General features: G+C 38.7%; 2 protein-coding genes across 7 annotated transcripts in view; one reads left to right on the top strand and one right to left on the bottom strand.

Annotated features, from left to right (window-relative positions):
* Positions 1-19,964, bottom strand: part of DGLUCY (D-glutamate cyclase) — a 34,164-nt gene that overhangs the window by 2,966 nt on the left and 11,234 nt on the right. For 2 of the 6 annotated variants that reach the window (XR_006100606.1, XM_042438722.1), the window contains exons 6-12: positions 18,078-18,281; positions 15,775-16,035; positions 15,129-15,228; positions 14,292-14,440; positions 12,415-12,534; positions 11,489-11,640; positions 7,779-7,946 (exon numbers count right to left, since the gene is read on the bottom strand). Coding sequence is in view for 4 of the 6 variants with exons in the window: in XM_042438722.1 (XP_042294656.1) it covers positions 7,803-7,946; positions 11,489-11,640; positions 12,415-12,534; positions 14,292-14,440; positions 15,129-15,228; positions 15,775-16,035; positions 18,078-18,281 (1,130 nt within the window). In the remaining 2 variants the exon portion in view is untranslated. Of the gene's footprint in view, positions 1-1,908; positions 2,093-5,541; positions 5,599-6,461; positions 7,947-11,488; positions 11,641-12,414; positions 12,535-14,291; positions 14,441-15,128; positions 15,229-15,774; positions 16,036-18,077; positions 18,282-19,964 lie in introns of those variants that run through there. The other 4 variants (XM_042438698.1, XM_042438731.1, XR_006100605.1 and 1 more) reach the window with 3 other exon arrangements.
* Positions 877-2,046, top strand: GPR68 (G protein-coupled receptor 68). The gene is made up of 2 exons (XM_042438778.1): positions 877-963; positions 1,099-2,046. Exons 1-2 carry the CDS (start codon positions 943-945, stop codon positions 2,044-2,046), a joined length of 969 nt encoding a protein of 322 aa, XP_042294712.1. The 5' UTR covers positions 877-942.

The following is a 19,964-nucleotide window of genomic DNA, read 5'->3' as shown; positions in this document are numbered from 1 at the left end:
AAGTTATACCAAAATCCACAATATTGGTCCCCAAACTTGCCCTCAGCTTATATATGAAGTCGACTTATAGTCAAGTACATCTGCAGGAATTGGGCAGTTCTGTAATGTCCATATCCATTAAATGCTGTTACATCACTACATAAGGCAGCCACCAAAGTGATGGATTTGCAATGGGACCAATGCATAATGGAACCAAGGTGCATTAGGACCAGTGCACATTGGTCCTGTTGTGAATTGGGATACCAGCTAGGGAGTGCCAAAGTACATCAGGACCCCTTGCCAGTGTTTTCTTATGCATTTTCACAATACACTAACATGGTTTCTTAGTGCCTCTCCTACATAGTGAAGTATATGCAAAGTTACACGATGCACATGATGATAGAGGATTCTGGCCTGTTTTAAAGTAAGCCTGTTTTCTGTTTTGGGAACATTATAATAGACTGGACCATGAAAATAATGGAAGACTTTAATAATGAAGACAAAGATCTTGAATCCAAACAACAATATATTTCTTTGAATTACATAGACAATCCAACAAACGGGGACAATTAGAAGTTATCTAACCATCTAGCATGTTCTGAGCTCACTGAGAACATAAAGACCTCAGACCTGGGGGGAAATGTCTATTCTACTTTTCTGTGTTTGAATCAAAGAAGTTGATTGAAAACAATAATCTTGTGCCTGTCTGTTTAGAAAAAAACCCTACTGAAACCAATGGGTCTCACTTCCAGGCTAGTGTGTATAGGATACAGATAGGTGTGAAGTATTGCTTTGTGGCTGGTGTTGTTTTTGTTGCATTTTAATTAGGAATGTCTTGTGATCTTTCCCCCTGCAGGTGTTTTAAGTTGTGACATTGGTGTGAAGAAAACAGAGAAATAATGAGATAGCAGATTGAAAGTATGCCTGCCCAGCTAGATCTTCTGTGGTTACTGATTGGAGAACATGGAAAACCCTTCAGAGGAGGTGATGGACAATAATACTTCGAATTGCACGATTGATCATTCCATACACCAGACCTTATCGCCAGTGGTGTACATACTCGTCTTTGTAATAGGCCTTCCCGCCAACTGTCTTTCATTGTACTATGCTTACTTGCAGGTTAAGGCCAAGAATGAACTAGGAATCTACCTTTGCAATTTGACCATAGCAGATTTGCTTTATATTTTTTCCCTGCCCTTTTGGCTGCAGTACGTTTTACAGCATGATAATTGGACGTATGATGAACTCTTATGCAAAATCTGTGGCATCCTCCTGTATGAAAATATTTACATCAGCGTGGCCTTCCTCTGCTGTATTTCAATTGACCGCTTTCTAGCTGTTGTATATCCTTTTCGCTTCCATCAGTTTCGGACTATGAAGGCTGCTACAGTGGTGAGCATGGTTATTTGGACCAAGGAAATTCTGACTTGCTGGCTTGTTTTTACACACGGTGAAGTGAGCAAAGATTCTGAGAGCCATGTGGTGTGCTTTGAACATTATCCCATTAAAACATGGGAACACAACATAAATTTCTATCGTTTCACTGCTGGTTTCTTCTTTCCATTTTCACTGCTATTTGTTTCTTATTATGGAATCCTACGAGTTGTTCGCAAGAGTCATGGCACTCAGAAAAAAAAGAAGATTCAAATTAAACGCTTGGTTTCGAGCACGATTGCCATTTTCATGGTTTGCTTTGGACCGTATCATGTTCTGTTGTTGGTGCGCAGCCTTTTTGAGACAAGCTGTGAATTTGCTGCCAGAATTTTTAATGTTTACCATATTTCGCTTTTGCTGACTACTTTTAATTGTGTTGCAGATCCAATATTGTATTGCTTTTCCAGTGAGAACACTTATCAGGATTTTGTCAAACTTGGAAACACATGTTTAAACTGTCTAAAATGTAGGCAGACAGAAGCCAAAGAATCCTACCCACTGAGTACTCCAGAAGCTGTCAAAAAAATCAGAGGGCAGACTGTTGTAGACTCAGAGTTGTTGAGTGAAGTACAAGTTCTTCATGAAATGGAAGAAAGCTCAGCCAACACATTTCCAAAAGGAAGAGGGATGTAAAGCCTCCGTGGATTTATTTGTTCACTTTCCATTTAGAGTTCACTTCCTATAAATGTATAGAAATTATTAAATCCTGCCCAGAGGGTTTATGGTTGAAAGATACAATCAACTGTGTTACATTGATATTAGTCTTTCCACATGGGGAATTCCTTATTTCCCTTAACATTATTCAGAACTTCTTCCAATACTGAGTGATGATATATGAAACAGATAATAATTTAAAGATTATATTAGCCTGTGATGAAACAATGTTTTTCAAAGTTATAGCTGTTTTTAGTGCATTTTTGGGTGATGGATTAAAAAAACACAATAAAAATGTACCACAAACAGTTCTTTCAAAAATTCAATGCTTTTATCAATTCAGTTGTTACACATTTTTAAATGTGGACGCTGATGTTCCAATGCAATTTGTTTTAGTGCATTTGAACAGATTCATGTGTTTTATTTGTAGCATCGCAGTAAAGGGTTTTGAAAGTCTATTAGAATACTTTAACCCCTTCCTTACTCTTTGCAGGATCATTTCATTCATCACATATTACATGTGGTGAATAGTATACAACATATAAGGAGTTTAACTGGTCATTAAAACAAAGAGGTAACAGGTGACCAAATTACTCTGAACAATAGAGCTGCCATGCATAAAAATAAGTAGTTTCTGTAATACGTTAGAACAAATTGCCAAAATGAAATATATCCTACTTTAGAAGAGGATGTAATTAGGCTAGAATACGTTGCCAAAACTATCCTAACTCTAGGAGCAGATTAGTTTTGTTTGGTTTAACACTAAGTTTATTTAGAAGTTTTATGCTGCAGTTTTACTTAGGAAAAAGTACCAAAGAGATGCATTTATCTCTCAATTATAATCTTGTTTTATTTGGTTTCTTTGCCATTCTTTTTTTCCCTTACTGCTTCTCTGATCATGGGGTCAACATTCTCCAGAGCTGAGTAAGGCTGGATATAGCACATGTTTAGCCTCAGTTGTTCAAATAAAAATGTCCCAAAGAATATAATGCACACACATGGATTTAAGATGATTGAAACCATTTGCTGCTTTGATCCCTGGTTTAGACAATGATGGTGATATTTAAAGCGAGAGGATACAGATGCTGTTGTCTCTTACACAGCTGTTGTCCAACAGTACCAAGTCTTATTACCTGAAGTGGATTCTTTTAAGGAAAGTAGTACAGTATTATATTTCAAAACTTAAACATCATACTAGCTCTGAAGAGGATTCTTTATTGAAAATGTATAATCGTTACAAAGGCCAGGATCCTATTAAGGATTTATGCCTGCAGGAATTAGAACTGGACATTTCCATAATGTCCATATCCAGTAAAAGGCTGCTGTTGCTACTTAGGGGTGCCAGCATGACTGAAATGCATTGGGATTTAATAGAATCATAGAGTTGGAAGAGACCGCAAGGGCCATCCAGTCCAATCCCATTCTGCCATGCAGGAAATCACAATCAAAGCATCCCCAACAGATGGCCATCTAGCCTCTGTTCAAAGACCTCTAAGGAAGAAGACTCCACTACACTCCGAGGGAGTTTGTTCCACTGTCAAACAGCCCTTACTGTCAGGAAGTTCCTCCTAATGTTGAGGTGGAATCTCTTTTCCTGGAGCTTGCATCCATTGCTCCGAGTCCTAGTCTCTGGAGCAGCAGAAAACAAGCTTGCTCCCTCCTCAATACGACATCCCTTCAAATATTTAAACAGGGCTATGCGCAACAGAAACCAATGTGCATCAGGTATCTTCTCAGATCAGAGGCACCGACTTGTTCATCTGATTTGTGGACTACGATGAATAGAATGTCTTGATTCCTTTCAACTATCTGCACTTACACCAAGATATTTGAATGTGGAACTAGGGATTCAGTCAATCTTGGATTGACTGGATGGGATATACATTCTATCAACTTCAGAACCATAGTTTAGGTGTACTACTAGACACAGCCCTAAACCAGGATAGCTAGGGTTTAACAGTGACCATGAGTGCATTGTCAAAATAAGATCTGGCTGGAGTGAGACAGGCTTCTGTTACATTCTGTCTAGATTATTATATTCAAAGATATAGCCATGTTAGTCTGAAAAATCAGTAAGCAAAAGGATCTTGTAGCACCTCTGAGGCTACCTGAAAAAAAGAAGTTGGTAGGATGAGCTTTAGTACACTTGAGCCTACCTCCTGCATGCATCTGAGGAAGTAAGCTCAAGTCAACAAAAGCTCATGCTACCAGCTTATTTCAGTTACTCTCAAAGGTACAAGATCCCTTTGCATACTGTCTAGATTACTGTAATGCATTCTGCCTGGGACTGCCTTTGAAATATTTTCAGAAAATATGCTGGACAAATTAAAAAGGATATGTGACTTTCTTGTTTTACTGCTTGCCTTGTTTTCCCTAACTCATTGGGACGGCCAATTAGTAGGTTGCAGCTGCAAGCGAAACAAGGATGGGGGCTTGGGGTGTTTCCTAGAAGCCTGCAGAATTCTCTTGGATGGTGTGGGAAGGCCAGCCTGGTTAGTTGGCAGCAAGCATAGCTCTGGACCAAGTGAAGGCTTCACTCAGGTCTGTTCCTGGTTCATACAAGCAGTTTTCCTGCCATGCCAGTCAGTCACCTTCAATCATCTGTCTTCCCCTCACTGGAGGCATATTTGACAAAATCAAGAGAGATTTGACTCTGTAACCTCTTGCCAAGAAAACCATGTCAGATCCATTTTGATGTCCCTCTGTCAGTCTTTTTATGATCTTTTTTGAGGCTTTTGTTTTTTTAAATTGACTTTCTGAATGTAGAGAGATCTTGTAGCACTTTTGAGACTAACTGAAAGAAGTTGGAAGCGTGAGCTTTCAGACTTCAGTCTATTTCTCAGATGCTTTCTAAAGTAATCTTGTGTCTATTGCCTGTGAGCAATCAAACACATTTTTAGTAGTATCTTGGGAAGTATTAAAGAGATTTTAAGAAACAGCTAGAACGTTGTTGTGGCGAAGTCTATTTTTAATATTTTATTGCATTTCACTTCATTTGCTTTTATCTTTAAATTATAATTTTGTATTTTTTCATGTACTTAATAGTTGTTCACCATCTTGAGCATTATTTGTACTGGAAAGTCTGACTATGAAGTTAATAAATAAAATCTGTGAACATAAATAACAATGATAATGATGCCTGTATATTTGATTTGTCATAGAAAGCCAAAGATATTGTGTAGCATGCAGGCTTCTTCCTCCAAATGACAGCCTCTACCTAATAATAATAATAGGATTTATTTATATGCCGCCCAATCACTGGGAATCCGGGTGGCTTACAACAGAGAGGATAATAGACGGTTCCCTGTCCTCAGGCTTACAATCTAAAAAGACACAACACAAAAGGAGAAGGGAATGGTGAGGGGGGGAGGGATCAGGTCCAGCATTCTTCTCTCCCTCTGAGGCCTGGGCCAAGGCAGATGGACCGGAGGGAGGGCTCTTCTTCTTCAGGCTAGCCCTGGTGGAGCTGGGCCTGCCTGCTCAACTCCCTCGCAGGCCAGAAGATGACAGTTATGGAGGGAGGAGTCTACACTGAGGTACAAGAATATGCTAAAAATTAATTTTAGAAAACTGCAAGACTCCTTTAGTACACCAAAATGGCATATCTGACACTCCCAAAAAGTGCCTTAGCATTTATAATTTCCCTCCCTCATAGCAGTGTATGGAGTGATGCTGCGACTCCGCAAAACTGTACTCAGCTTCATTACATAACTAATACTTTTCCATTTGTTGATCTGAGATGTATATTCTCTTTAATCCCAATGTTCTCTTATTCATAGGATAACTATAAATCAAAGGCAACTTGACAGCACGTAACAAAAATCTTCTTCAGCAATTACATCATAAAGCCATCTTACCCTTTCATAATTATACTAATTCACTTTAATGATCATTGCACCAAAAATCTTACCTTGTACTACATGCAGTCTCTCCCAGAGGAATTTCTAAGGTGTTAGAAAGCAAGGTAGTAAATGACATAGCCTTCTTCTGGTAATGGGCTGTGCTGTGGCTGGCAATGGCAGGAGAGGGCTGGATGTTTCCTCACCCACCTCTTCCCTATTGGGAGAAAGCTGGACTCATCATACTCACAGCCTCAGAAATTCCTCTGCAGAATGGCTTAAAATGGTATGTTTGGGTGATAGCACTGGGAGAGGTAGCTATGTCTCCTGATGGAGGATCTCTGCCAGTGTCTTCAAGAAACTGGAGCATAAAGATCTCAAATGCTAATAGGGTTATACTGGGTGCTTCACTAAAGGGCCAAAGAACTGGTGTGTTTCTACAACAGAGACTGGAAACAGAATACTGGGAAACCATTGGGATTCAGGTTAATATGCTGGTGCTTATACTTTTCCTTTCTACACAATTTCCATAGAAAATCACAACCATTCTGAATGGTGATTTCAGCATCATATTTATTACTTAGGACAAAGACTACAAAAAAGATTGTTGACACAACAGCACTGAAATAGTCACTTACTATAATTCTGATTTCTTCTAAATGGAAAATCACATTCATTTTTTAAAATATTTTTGATTGTTTAGGAACTTCAGGTCATTCAAGAATAGAAGAAAACAAATGAAATTGGGTCCATACAAATAGCTGTTTGGGTCAGCAGAACCATTTCTCCTGGTCAAAAAACCCACAGGGGCCAGAGGGTCAGAGAGCATGGGAAGTAGTGCTTGAGATTGTAGGTGGAAATCAGCAATCTTCTATAAACAGAACAGCTCTTCTATTTATTGAAGGGGCAAGATGGATATTAAAGGAAAGGTCGTCCAAACAGTGCCATCATCCATGCATAATCTAGCATAATTATGAATGAATGTAGATAAGGTGCTAGCATTACCATGAATAGAAGGCTGGAAGATTTTGTTTCAGTTTTCCATTCCCCACAGTTTAATGTTCTTACTGTTAAGTGGTTAAATTTAAATGAGATTTATTGAAAGAAACTAGCTTCATAAACCATACTTTGAAGTTGATTTTGTTTGGTAAATTATAGTTATGACTAATCATAGTTCTCATGATCTCAACATAACTTTAAATTGCATTTTTAAAATGGAAGTAAAAGGTTATAATTTCTTTTTTAAGCCATCTTGGAGGAAGAAAGGAAGAAGAGACTGTGCAAGTCCAAGAATAGTGGGGCCTTTTCCAGGCTCTCTGGGCAAGACTGGCCCAAGAGATTTTGCAGTCTGAGGAAAAAAGCAAGATAGTACTCCCTTCAATCATTCTACATACTGATGCCAAGTAGACTGGCAGTTGTTCAACTTTATTGATGCTACACAATCTTTCATGTAATGCTAAAGCACAGTTTAACATTATGTCCAAATGAGACCAGTGTGTTTATTTTATTAGACTGAATTATGGAGAAAAAGAGACAGTTGAACTTTTGTAAGAACAGAATGAGCAGCTACAGCCTGAATTCTCATTTTAACAAGGAATCTGGCAGATAAGGGCCCAGATGGATCATGTCTAAATTAGAGAAACCATATTTTGATCAATTTGTTGTTGAATGTGATAAAGGCAGATGTCTCTACAAATATATTTTATTAAGTTAATTCAAGAAGGCATAATTCTGAAAATCTATTGTGCACCAGTTACATTGATTCAGTAATTCAGTAACACCTCAGAAGTGATGATATACTTGCTAATGAGAGAATGATAGCATTTTTCTGTCTAGTAGAGAGGTAGACAAACATGTCTAAAAATGACCAACCTATCATTCTTTGTTAAGGAGGGGTTATGTCAGTGTTTCCTTCAACAGCTTCTCAAGTATAAGTGAGTGGACATCGTAGAAAGGCAGACCATCCACTTCCATTTCCAGACTGGCAGTCTTTCCACTACGCACTTCATTCTGCTGTAATATGTTGAGCAACTTTTCTTCCTAGGCATTAAAACAGACAATTGTCACACAGCAAGCAGATTGCTTTCAACACTATTTGGGCAACCTGGGTGCCCTCCTTTATATTATGTGATATCATCAATTTCTACTGACAGCAATGAAAAGTAGTGTACACAACAGAATAAAGGATAGATAAATGGATTTTCTTCTAGTTCTGTATAAGTTTTAAACCACTTTCTCAAATTCCCCTTTGTTAAAAACATGCCTACAGAATTAATTATATTTCATACAGTAATATACTGTACTGTAATTTCAGGAGCCAAAATATTATCCAGCAAACCATAAGAAGTTAATAGAGTATAATGGTGATATGGGCCAGGAATAGTGTCACAAACAAATGGTAATAGGTTAATGTTGCAAAGACCAGTAATCCACAAAGAATATTAACTGGAGCCACTGAGAAACTTAGTGGAAACCCAAAGAACTATTTTTTGTTTGTAAGAATCCCATTAGGCAGAATCACCTATTCCAAGTCTGATTTTTTTTCCAAGTCTGATTTTCATGAATCAACTCGTTTCACTCATACATCCTTCAGAGCAATTCTAAACGACAAATAATTCATCCAGAGTAGTCTTGAAAACAAATTACAGGTATATAGATATATGTAATTATGAGCAGTATTAGGATTTAGAGCTGTGAAGATCAACTGCAGCTAATTTAACAGGCTAGCTAATTTAACTATAATGCATTTGGAATAAACATGACACAGATGATATCACAATTAGACGACTGTAATGCACTCTACACAGGACTGCCCTTGAAAAGTGTTCAGAAGCTGCAGCTACTGTCAAATACAACAGCCAGACTGGTGTCAGGTATGCATTTTAGAGTGAAATACAACACTGGTCTAGCAATTTGGCTCTGTTAACAAGTTTGGTTTTAATGGGTATATGTGGTATGTGCTATGACCCCTGACTGACCTCATAGAGGACCCGCCATTAACTCAAAGGTGAGGAGACCATGTAGGCAGCTCACCTTGCAAAGGCAGAGCCCCTAGGAAAAGATGGAATTGGAAATTTTCCATAGAAAGTTTGGGAGTCGCCAAACCAGAATCGCCACTGCTTGCCCAAGTAAGACAATAGACTTGGCTTGATCAGCTTAACGACTCAGTGATCAAGTCAGATGCCCCTCCGAATTGTGTCCAGACTTAAATGCATTGGGCAACACATTACTTGCTCTTGGCTTAACAAAGCCCAAGCAATCAATACCTTTGTCTAGCAAGTCCCATAGCCTCCGGATACGTTTCACCCTATAAGAACCCTGGGTTTTCGGACCCTCCTTGTGCTATCACCAGGTTGCAAGCTGGTCCACGCCAGCTTGAACTCTGCTCTTAGCTCCCGCGGCCCTTTTCCCCCATTCTCTGCGGCCGTGATTCACTGTCCATCCAAGTTTCATCAGACTTCCCAGAGAAGACTTCTAAGGTAGTATTCCTAGTGGTGCCTCTCTTTCTCAAACCTATCTCCCCAACTCACCCCTCCCCTGCTGTAGCATTGAATGTGTGTGTGTGTGTGTGTGTGTGTGTGTTCCCCTTTTGCTGTGTGGTTTTCCCTGTGCTATAATAAACGTTACCCTTTTTAATTGGACCTAGTTGGTATCAGTGTCTCTTTCTCTTGGGGCTTGCTGGCGACCTCTGGGATACACTGTTGGGACCCGATTCTGGCACGTGGTGTTGTTAGGGCCACCTCTCGGCTATATTTGAGCTAATTAAAATTCCCCTAATTAGATCCTTCCTAACAGCTCCAATTTGCTTCCAAGCTCAATTTAAGTTACCAATGTTGACCTGTTATTGTTAACTGCCCTTGAGTGAATCCCAACTCAAAGCCACCCTTTGGTGGAGACATTTCCAAGGCCTCAATCCACTGCTCTGTTTAAATCCTGCAGATTCAGGCCCATGACTTCCTTGATTAAGTCTATCCATCTGTCATGTGGTCTGCCTCTCTTTCTACTACCTTTCCTAGCATTATTGTCTTTTCTAATGAGTTATGCCTTCTCATGATGCAGCCATAGTGCGACAGACTCAGTTTCATCATCTTGGCTTCCAAATCAGGCTTGATCTGTTTTAGGACCCATTTGTTTTTTGTTTTTGTTTTTTTGCAGTCCACGGTATTCTCAGCACTCTTCTCCAGTACATTTCAAATAGGTTTATTTTCTTCTTGTCTGCTTTCTTCACTGTCCAGCTCTCACTTCTGTACATGGTGATGGAGAATACAGTGGCTTGGACAATTCTAAATTTAGTGCTCAGTTGAATATCTTCACACTTTAGGATCTTGTCTAATTCTCTGATAGCTGTCCTTCCTATTCCTAGACTGCAGTCTCTTTTCTGATAAATATTTCATGCAAGGTCAGGAAATATTTGACTGTTTCAATTTTCTCACTATTTAATGTTGAATTTAGGTAGATTCTCTGTGGTCATTATTTTTTTGGAGAGGGGGGTTATGTTCAGTGGCTTTGACCTACAAACCCTTAAGTGACTTGGAGCCAAGATATTGGAAATTCTACTTCCTCACACAAGCCGGTCAGAAATTTGAGATCTTCATTGGAGGCTCTTTTCCACATCCTAACATGCTGTGAAGTCTAGTGGGAACACATTAACAGAGCTTTCTCTGTAGCAGTACCTTTACTGTGGAACTGCCAGCCAGAGGAAGTTAGGCTGGTCCCATCTCTTTTAAGCTTCCAGAAGGCAGTCAAAAAAGTGCTGTTCCGCATGACATTCAGTATTTGAAATTGATGTTTTAACTATTTTAAAATTGGATTTTAGGTTCTTTTTAGACTGCTTTTAGGAGATTTTAAAGAGTTTTTAAAGAGTATTTTAAAGTATCTTAAAAATGTTTTCATTTTTGTATTGTTTTAACTGGTTTTTATTTGTTCATCACCACAGGAACCCTTGTAGTTTGGGATGTGATACAGAAATACTATAAATAAATAAATAAATAAATAAATAAATGTTGGCATAAACAGTGAGGAGGATAAGCTAACTTTCCATGCATTTGAAAATAATCTTTAGAATTTCACAGGCATTGTACAGAATTGTTGTTCCCTTTTCAAATGTCTGTTTCTGACAGACGGGGTAGTGTTTTCAGTTCAAGAAAACTAGTTCAGTATTCTTAAAATTCACAACAATAGCCATCTTTTCACAAAAGTTCTCTAAAGCTCTTCATATTTACTGCGAGATCTTTCTATTGAAATGTCAAAGTATCTTTCTACTATCTATTAACTGTAACCGGGAAATGTAAGTGGTATCTTGGGAATCAGTTTGTGTGAGACTGCTTTCAGCACAATTTCTTCTTAAATTAATATTAAACTAGAAGAGCTTTCAAAATGATGTTGTTTACAGGGTTTTCAGTGTCAAATGTTCAGAAGATACCCACCACTACAAAGGCTTCTTCTCAAAGGTCATTGATTTCATAGCAATGTGGTAAAAATCAAGATCTCCAATTATGGATTACCCTAGAAAACAGTGATCTACATGAAAAAAAATTCAGTACCCCCTTCCAATCTTTCTGAATACTCATCCAAGAAAATACCTTAGCCACAGAGGGTAGTGCTGATGCCCAGCCCATTTTCTTGGATAACTTGGGAAACTTGACAGCTTTCCTCAGGTAACGATCATGTACTTCACATGTATTAAGAATATACAGCCCACAAGCAACAGCATAGCCTCCCCAATTAGAAACTCCTGGAAAAGAAAAGTGCAATAGATGATTACATTTTACTGCAGGGAAATGGGGACTTGGTACATTGGAGCTTATCATGAAGGTCCTTTCTTGGATGATAGGAGTTAACCATTCATGGATACTTCCTTCGAAAAAAAAGATGTGTTTGCTCATGTGATAAATCTGCCTAGTGGCCTGCCTCCCAGTCTTGGCAGCTTTGAAGCCCTGAGAGGGGCTGCTTCTGCTATCCATGATAAAGATGAATAAAGTGCACCCTCCTTATGCTTCCCCTTGAAGAACAGCCCAGACCCATCATCATCACCATCATCATCATCATCATCATCATCATCATCATCAGAATTACTTCCCCTTAAAAGCTGCCAGAGACTTTGGAAAGTAAACAAGAGCTACAGCAAAATTCTCTGAGCCCTCTCAAAATTAAACATATGCACACATAAGCCAGATTTACACATACATTTATCACTAACAGTTTTCTGGCTATAGTCTTTTCTGAGGACTGCAGAAACTAAAACAGAACAGAAAGAAGTAGTTACCCCAAAAGTAACAGGGGTACCCAGTTTTATTACAGAAGAATGGTTATGACATGAGCAGGAAAGAAACTGCCTACCATGAACTGTAACTTCTTGGCTCAAGGAAAGCATGGCTATATTAAAATTGGAAGTAATTAAGAACAAAAAAATGATTATGCACATTGTATCACAATGTTCAACAAGAAAATTAATCTCCAAGGGAAGTATTCAATATTCATACAGAGTTTTGCTCTGTTCTTGACTTACCTGCACCAACTGTAAAATCTGCTTCTACATCACAAGCAATAACATCTCCATTTGTGATGTATTTCTTTACAGCTTCTTTTACTTTTCCCATTCCTAATTCATTTCCTCCATCCCCAATTCCTAAATTAAAAAAGGTAAAGTCCAGGGAAATATCACATTAGTTTACACATCTGGAGTATTAATGAAACATAGGCCAATGTTGTTTTAACAACTGGGTATTTCAGTTCATAAACCAATAAAGCCAGAGAACTTTGTCTGAACAAGTCACCTATTGCTATATAACCTATTATATGTTTCTGTGTTAGCAAAAGAAATGGTCTGTTACTTTCCAATTGACTGGAAAGGGAAAGGTCGTAGGTGTTCCCTTTTTCTTTGTAGTGAAGCCACATCTACTTTTAACACACAAATGTCTGTTAGATATTTCTTCAGTTCTGAACCGTTTTTCTAAGTGATGAGCTCCTTAAATACACATCAAATACAGGAAGTGCAAGCTTTCTCAGAACAGAAACTGAGGGTGTTTCCTGATTTGTTCATATTATGCAACTGAGGACAGTGTTCTCTCACTGATTCTGGACATATAAATTCAGACAACAGAATGATAGAACTGGAAGGGGTCCCATAGGCCATCAAGTTAAAACTACTATCCTGCTCAATGCATGCATTCCACCAGAGCATCCCTGGAAGATAGCTGCCTCTTTTTAAAGATGTTCAGAGATGGAGGCCCGAATACAGGTCTAGGTAACTGGTTTCACTGCTGAACCGCTCTTACCATCAAGAAATTCCTTCTAATGCTCAATTAAATCTGTCCTCCTGTATCTTAAAACAATACTGTATATCTGGTTGTACCTGGTGTGAACCACATGCCGCAGCCCCGATCCAGCATTTTTCCAATCCAAAAAGAAGCGGCAAAATGCCGTTCCTTTTTAGGGCAAAAAAAAGCCGCCCTTTCTGCTGCAGCGGCATCTCTTCTGCGCTCCTGAGGTGCGCATTGTCTGAATGCCACGCTGCTAGAGTGCCGCAACACTGCCCACCGTCTGGTTGGGCGGGCAGAGGGGCACTGGCTTGGGGGAAATGTTGGGGTGTGAAACATCTAAATGCCATGCCCCCACACCACCTGCAAGCCGGCACTTACTGCCAGTCTGTTTTGGCCCTTACTGGTTAACAAAGTATATTTGTAATTCTGGAGCTCTTCAAAAGAAGAAACTGGAGTTTATTATTAAATGCTTATTAAATTCATGGTACACATTTTCAAAATTGGACAGAAGCAGAGCTTAATGTCAAAGTTAAATTTAGTATCCCTCCTGAGAAGATAAATTGCTAGAAAACAGTCAAACTGTCCCAGCATATACTCTAAATTCTATTTCTGCTCCTACTACACATATCTTTTTTATCACCTAGCCTAGCTGCTTACCATTATAGTCACATTCATGACACAGATAGGAGTGATGTGGGCATTCCATTCCATCACTGCCTAATTTAGCTTTACTAAATCTGTTATTAAAGGACAGTTTAACATTCCTCTGCTAAAGAGCTCTCCTTTTAGACGTGTTAGCACAGTTTTTACGATGTCACAGTTTATATATTCTCTATTTCTTTCTGAAACACAGATGTGTTAAAGTGATTTCTTTTCTAGAGATGCACACCAAGATATTAATAGTCAAGTAAAGATTCAGTAGTTAATGCAGGTATACCTCAGCTAACAAAGTAGCTTTGCTGTCTGCTGTAGTGGTGCTCTTGGGCTTTTCTTCTTTAAAAGAAACTCTGGTAGCAGATGCAGAAATAACCATGGCAGTTAGCATGGAAAACAGTGCTATACTGTAATTTTGTAGTTTGAATGGGCCGTAGGTCACTGTAGGAAAAAACAGCACCACACTTACCTGCTGTAGTAATTCCTGGGATATTTTTTGCCGCTAAAAAGAGTTCATCAATGGGATCCACTAAATGTTTAATATTAATTTTTCTTGCATTATAATAATTGCCATCAGCAGCCACTCCAGCACGCTCTATTGCTATTAGGTGGTTATATCTAGTTAAAGAAAACAAAAAAGAGTAGTGGCTTCAGAATTCAGATCTGGTGCTGTTACCAGAATTAATTCACCCAGTGGCAGCTGATGATTCCAAAGTCAGTGAGGCAGTGAATCTACTCCAGGTTTTAATTTAAAGGAATTATCCAAGGTATATGATCCCATCCCTAAAATAGATAACATCTGTAAAGTCTGAGATAAAACCTACATCACTCACCAACCCACTGACACGGGAACCACAGTTTCCACTGATTTCATTAGAGACAAATTGGGCAGGGGGAGCCATTGTATATACTTCTTATCATATCATGCACTGTGATAAGGATGGTCTTCCTTTGACAAATTCCTACTGATGGTCTAATCTTAACTCAAAAGATATGCTTTCTGTAGGATTAGGCACAACCTTCTTCTGTTGGTTAATCACAAAGATCCAGCAATAGATACTCTCTCAGCAAAAGGGTTCTACTGGCTAAGATCTGCTGATCAAAGAGCTGGAAAGGGAGCAGAGAAGTGACAAAGAAAAGTGGAGTTAAATGAAAGAGCCAAACTTTCTCACCATTTCCAGCAACTGTAAACATGAGGTTGGGCCTTGTGGTCACATCTACTCCAATTATTCTATGTAGTCCACCAACAGGATTCCAGCCTAAATCTTCCTCAGTTTGGTATTCTCTTGCTTTTTTGGCTACATACCTGGGCTTTTCTGTATTTCCATCTTCACAAAGAAACTGTAAAGCTGAATCTGCAGAATTACTATGATAGCTAATCACAGGCACTACTGTCTCCAGTATCCCTAGAGTACATGGAAAGAGAATACTGTATATTCAAGAATTTTGAATAGAGATAGTCATTAGTTCTTTGCAGCAAAACAACAACTAGTCTTACAGAACCTTAATGCACCTGATCAAGTGGATTTCAATCCTCCTGTCAACAGACAGATTCCTCTGCTGTTAGTTCATTTCTCTTTCACAACTGAAAAATTTTGTAGCCCAGGGCTGGATGGGGACTGGGAATAAGGGCTGACTAGTGGCATTCCTGCTGTAAAATGGGGATTAAACTTCAAGGGTCTTGGGGAGGGTTTGTTTTGTTTAGCTTGACTCATGAATAGACCTGAGAATTCTAAAGTGGGGCAGTTTATGTCTAACGTTCTGAGTTCTAAAACTCGCTCAGAGCTTTTCCTGAACTTCTGGAAGCTGAGATTAATCTAGACCAGCTCTGGTAAATGAAGAGGTTGAAAAAGTGGAATTTTTTAAATTAAAAAAAAATACCAGTGACTTTCTTATCTTGGTTGAAAACTAAGCAACACTTAAATTACTAAAAACAGAAGGTCATGTCATACCTTGTTCAACAGCCTCCTTGATTATCTTTTTATTCAAATTGAGAGCTCTTTGATCAGTCACTATAGCTACATTTTTCCCCAGGGCCTTCAACATGGATGCCATTGCAATGGCTCCAGGAGGCCCATCATTCTCTTCAGGAGGATCGTACTTGAAGTGGGTAGGAAATCCAGTTGTAATCAACACTGACTGGGCATGGGACATAGACAAACATGCTTTCAGAAGTTCATCCTGAGAACGCAAATGTTTCACACCTCTTTCTCCTAAACAGAAAGAGAACAAGTCTTTTAGTTTGCGATTACTGAACATACTGCTTTGAAACCAACATCATTATCTATGATCCATAAGCATATTCATACTAAAAAATGCAAGGTGGCTCACAATACCAGGCAGCATTAAAAAGAAGAAAACCTCAGAGATATTTTGCCAGATATTTCCTTTTGCTCATTGCTCAATTGAATTTATTTTCTTTCCATCAGTTTTCTTTACTGTCCAGCTCTCACATCCGTACATGGTGATGGGGAATACGATGGCTTGGATGATCCTCACATTAGTGTTCAGAGTTATACCATTACACTTTAGGATCTTGTCCAATTCTTTCATAACTGCCCTTCCCATTCCTAGTCTTACTCTAATTTCTTGGCTGCAGTATCTGTTCCAAGGTATGGAAATTCTTTCATTATTTCAATTTTCTCATTATCTAGGATGAATTGCTATGGGTCTACTGTGGTCACTATTTTTGTTTTTTTAATGTTCAGCATTAAGCCTACCTTAGCACTTTCCTCCCTGACCTTCTTCAATAATTATTCCAGGATCTTTGTTGGTTTCTGCTAGTAATATTGTATTGTCTGCTTATTTTAGATTGTTAATATTCCTTCCTCCAGTCTTCACTCCTGCTACCTCTCAGCTTAAACTTGCTCTGTGTACAAAAGTTTCTGCATACAGGTTGAATAAAAAGGGTGATAGGTTGCAGCTGTGCCTGACCCATTTGCCAACTGGCAACCATTCTGTCTTTCCGCATTCATTTTTGACGGCAGCCTTGTCCTGAGTACAGGTTACACATCAGGACAATCAAATCTAGTGTTACTTCCATTTCTTTCAGAGCATTCTATAGCTTTTCATGATCTATGCAGTGAAAGGCTTTGCTGTAATCAATAAATCATGTACAGATTTTCTTTTGGAATCCCCTGGTATATTCCATTACCATCGCATATTTGCAATGTGACCCCAAGTGTTTCTTCCTTTCTGAAATCCAGTGTTCATCTCTGGGATTTCTTGCTCCATATCCTTTTGCTGATGTCACCAAGCAAACAACTTAGTGGCTTTGCCACCTGTTTATACTGAACAACAGGAATTCCTTGTTCTTAGAGGAGGTTTAGGGAAAGCAGAACAACAAGAGGTACAGATTATGTATTAGCAATCAAATTAGGGTTCTGGTCAATTTAACTCATTCATTTCTATTTATTTATTTATTTGGTAACAAACATTCCAAGAGATGGGAACTAAATCTTTTTGGATGTTTCAGCACTTGTAAGCACCACTTTGGAAATGGGCATGCATATTGATACATCTAGACTGACTGAAAAGTCCCAGATTTTGCTCCTGTTCCATTCAATTTTATACTGGGTCAAAACTCCTGGAGAACAGAAGTCCCAGCAGACTGGAGGAAGGCAAATATTGTCCCTGTCTTTTAAAAAAAAAATGGGGGGGGGGGCTAACCAATTGCCATCTAGTCAACCTGATATCAATGCCAGGAAGGATTCTAGAACAGATAATTAAACAATCTGTAAGCACTTAGAAAGGAATGCCATGATTACTAAGTCAGCATGGGTTTCTGATGGTAAGTGCTGGTCAACACTGAAACATGATGTCTTGGAGTGTAGTGGAGTCTCACTTGTTGGAGGTTTCTAAACAAGAGGCTGGATGGCCATCTGTCAGGAGTGCTTTGACTGGTGGGGTAGGGTATTGGACTGGATGGTTCTTGCAGTCCCTTTCAACTCTATGACTATGATTCCAAATAAATTGACTGGGGAGTTGGTATAAAAAGACTCTGATATAACTGGGACCTGACAGAAAATATTCTGAGATAAGCAAAATGTGCACAGATCGCCAGAATAAAATTGGAAGAAATGGAAGCAAAATCTGGGACTTTTGCATCTTTTAAATCAGTCTGGATGCATTCACTGACAGGATTACAGAGCAAGTCTAGTGTCTGATTCTTCCTTCTCTTTGAAGGAAGTTCAGCGTTTACAAAAAGAAATTGAGACTTGCAACAGAAGTGTTTATTTTCTTTCTTTACTTTTACCTGGGTCAACTCCTATCGTGTCTTCTAGACATCTGATTTTTTGTACAGCTGCTGCTGATACGATGCTATAATACAGAGGATTCCAACCAATACAGTAAACATCAGGGAGTTCTTGGCCAGGTGCTGCATCATCATTATCATCATCATCTTTCAAGTCAGTGATAAACATGCAACCAGGAGAATGGGTAAACGCCAGTGGAGATTCTAAAAGAAATATATTCTCAATAAGAAACACAGAGGAGGAAAAAAGTAGCCATCTCTATTGGTTAAACCAGGGATGCTTAAGAAGCTTAATAATATTTCATTGATGTTACATAACTGAAGGGACTTAGAAATTAAAAACCAGGCCTGGTGAATCAAGGATCCACCTTTGTTTTTTACAGAAATAAATGCAATTCTGTCTCCATGATAGTCCAGAATCTGAAAAATATGGGAGCCCTTTGTCTTGTGTACCTATATCTTAATATAGTTTGCTCAGCTTGCCAAGTCACTATTGCAAAACACATGTACTGGGAAATTTTTATGAAGGTAATGAACAAGACAGATGTCAAAACTAGGCATCAGTTCGTCAGATATATCATTCCTTAAGGAAATCAAAATATGCTATGTAACTATCACATTGTCAGTTTGTTCTTTTCAGAGGGGTTTCCCTACCACCTTAATACACAAATAACAGAGATGCAAGCACTTTTTGGGTTACCACATGTAAAACTACTTTTGTTCCCCCTTCACTTCCTTTATGCACTTTGACTATACCTGGGGAAGACAACTGTATTCCTCACTATAGAGGAACAACTATAGACACATTTCAGAGGCAGACTTAGCAGCTACAGAATACACCAGGAAGAAAGAATGTGAAAAATATAAAGAAAACCCTACCATGTCAATTCTTCTCACTGCTGCAATATAAGTAGCTTGGATACCCTAGTTGTAATTAGTGCTATACTGCCTTTCCTTTGCTACTTGTCTATTGCTTCTGAACATCAGAACTGATTAGGAAAGAATATAAACACAATGTGATTTTTCAAAAATTAGAGGCCAATTATCATGGTACTTAAAAGAGTTTATTATTTAGAAGATATTCCCTTAAATGGGACTGCCATTAATGGCATTAGTGAACAATAATTTGATGCCCTTTAAAATTTCATAAAAGTATCTATTATAATAGAGAAGCAAATTGGCTTCTGTGGTTTCTGTTTCACTACTCTCTGTATTAAAGTTGTGTTTTATTCAAACCACAAATACTTATTTCCTGTATTCACTGAACTATGAAAATTACAGTGTGAATCGCTCCTCTACAGCATCCAGAGAATTACGCTAAGCAGACTTCAGTAAATCTGTTTTCGTAAAATTTGTCTTCAAGTGAACAGGATACAATATGATGCTCTCTTTACAAACAGCCTGATGTTAATAAACTAGTGCAGACGTAACAGTGCAAGCAATGGCTTGCAGTCACAGCTATTACAGCACCCAATCTCAATCCCAGAACAGAAGAGTTGTCCCACTTTCATGGCGGCTTTGTTCCCATAACCACCGCAAATGTGGAGGGCAGACTGTAAAACAAAGACTGATGTAGTAGAACAGGTCAAGTAGACAGTGACCTCTGTTCACTTGCTGCTGTTAAAAGAAGGTATCTCCTGGACCTAAAATGGCCCATGAAGGCCACCAAATATGGCGAGAATGCCCCTGTACCCATAGAGGGTTTGGAAGCATTTGGGGCAAAAAAATTATATTTTTTCCTTGCAGCAGCAGTTGCAAGTGGCACATGTTGCCCTTTAAGGTCTCCTAGCCTTCCACAGTTGCCTACCTCTGGGTTAAAAGGTAATCATTTATGTTTTCAAATGCTTTTGGAAACAAACTGACAGAAAACACAATTGTAGCAGGAGT

This window comes from Sceloporus undulatus, chromosome 1 (assembly GCF_019175285.1).
Source record: "Sceloporus undulatus isolate JIND9_A2432 ecotype Alabama chromosome 1, SceUnd_v1.1, whole genome shotgun sequence".
Taxonomy (NCBI): domain Eukaryota; kingdom Metazoa; phylum Chordata; class Lepidosauria; order Squamata; family Phrynosomatidae; genus Sceloporus; species Sceloporus undulatus.
This window is presented reverse-complemented; position numbering and strand designations above follow the sequence as displayed.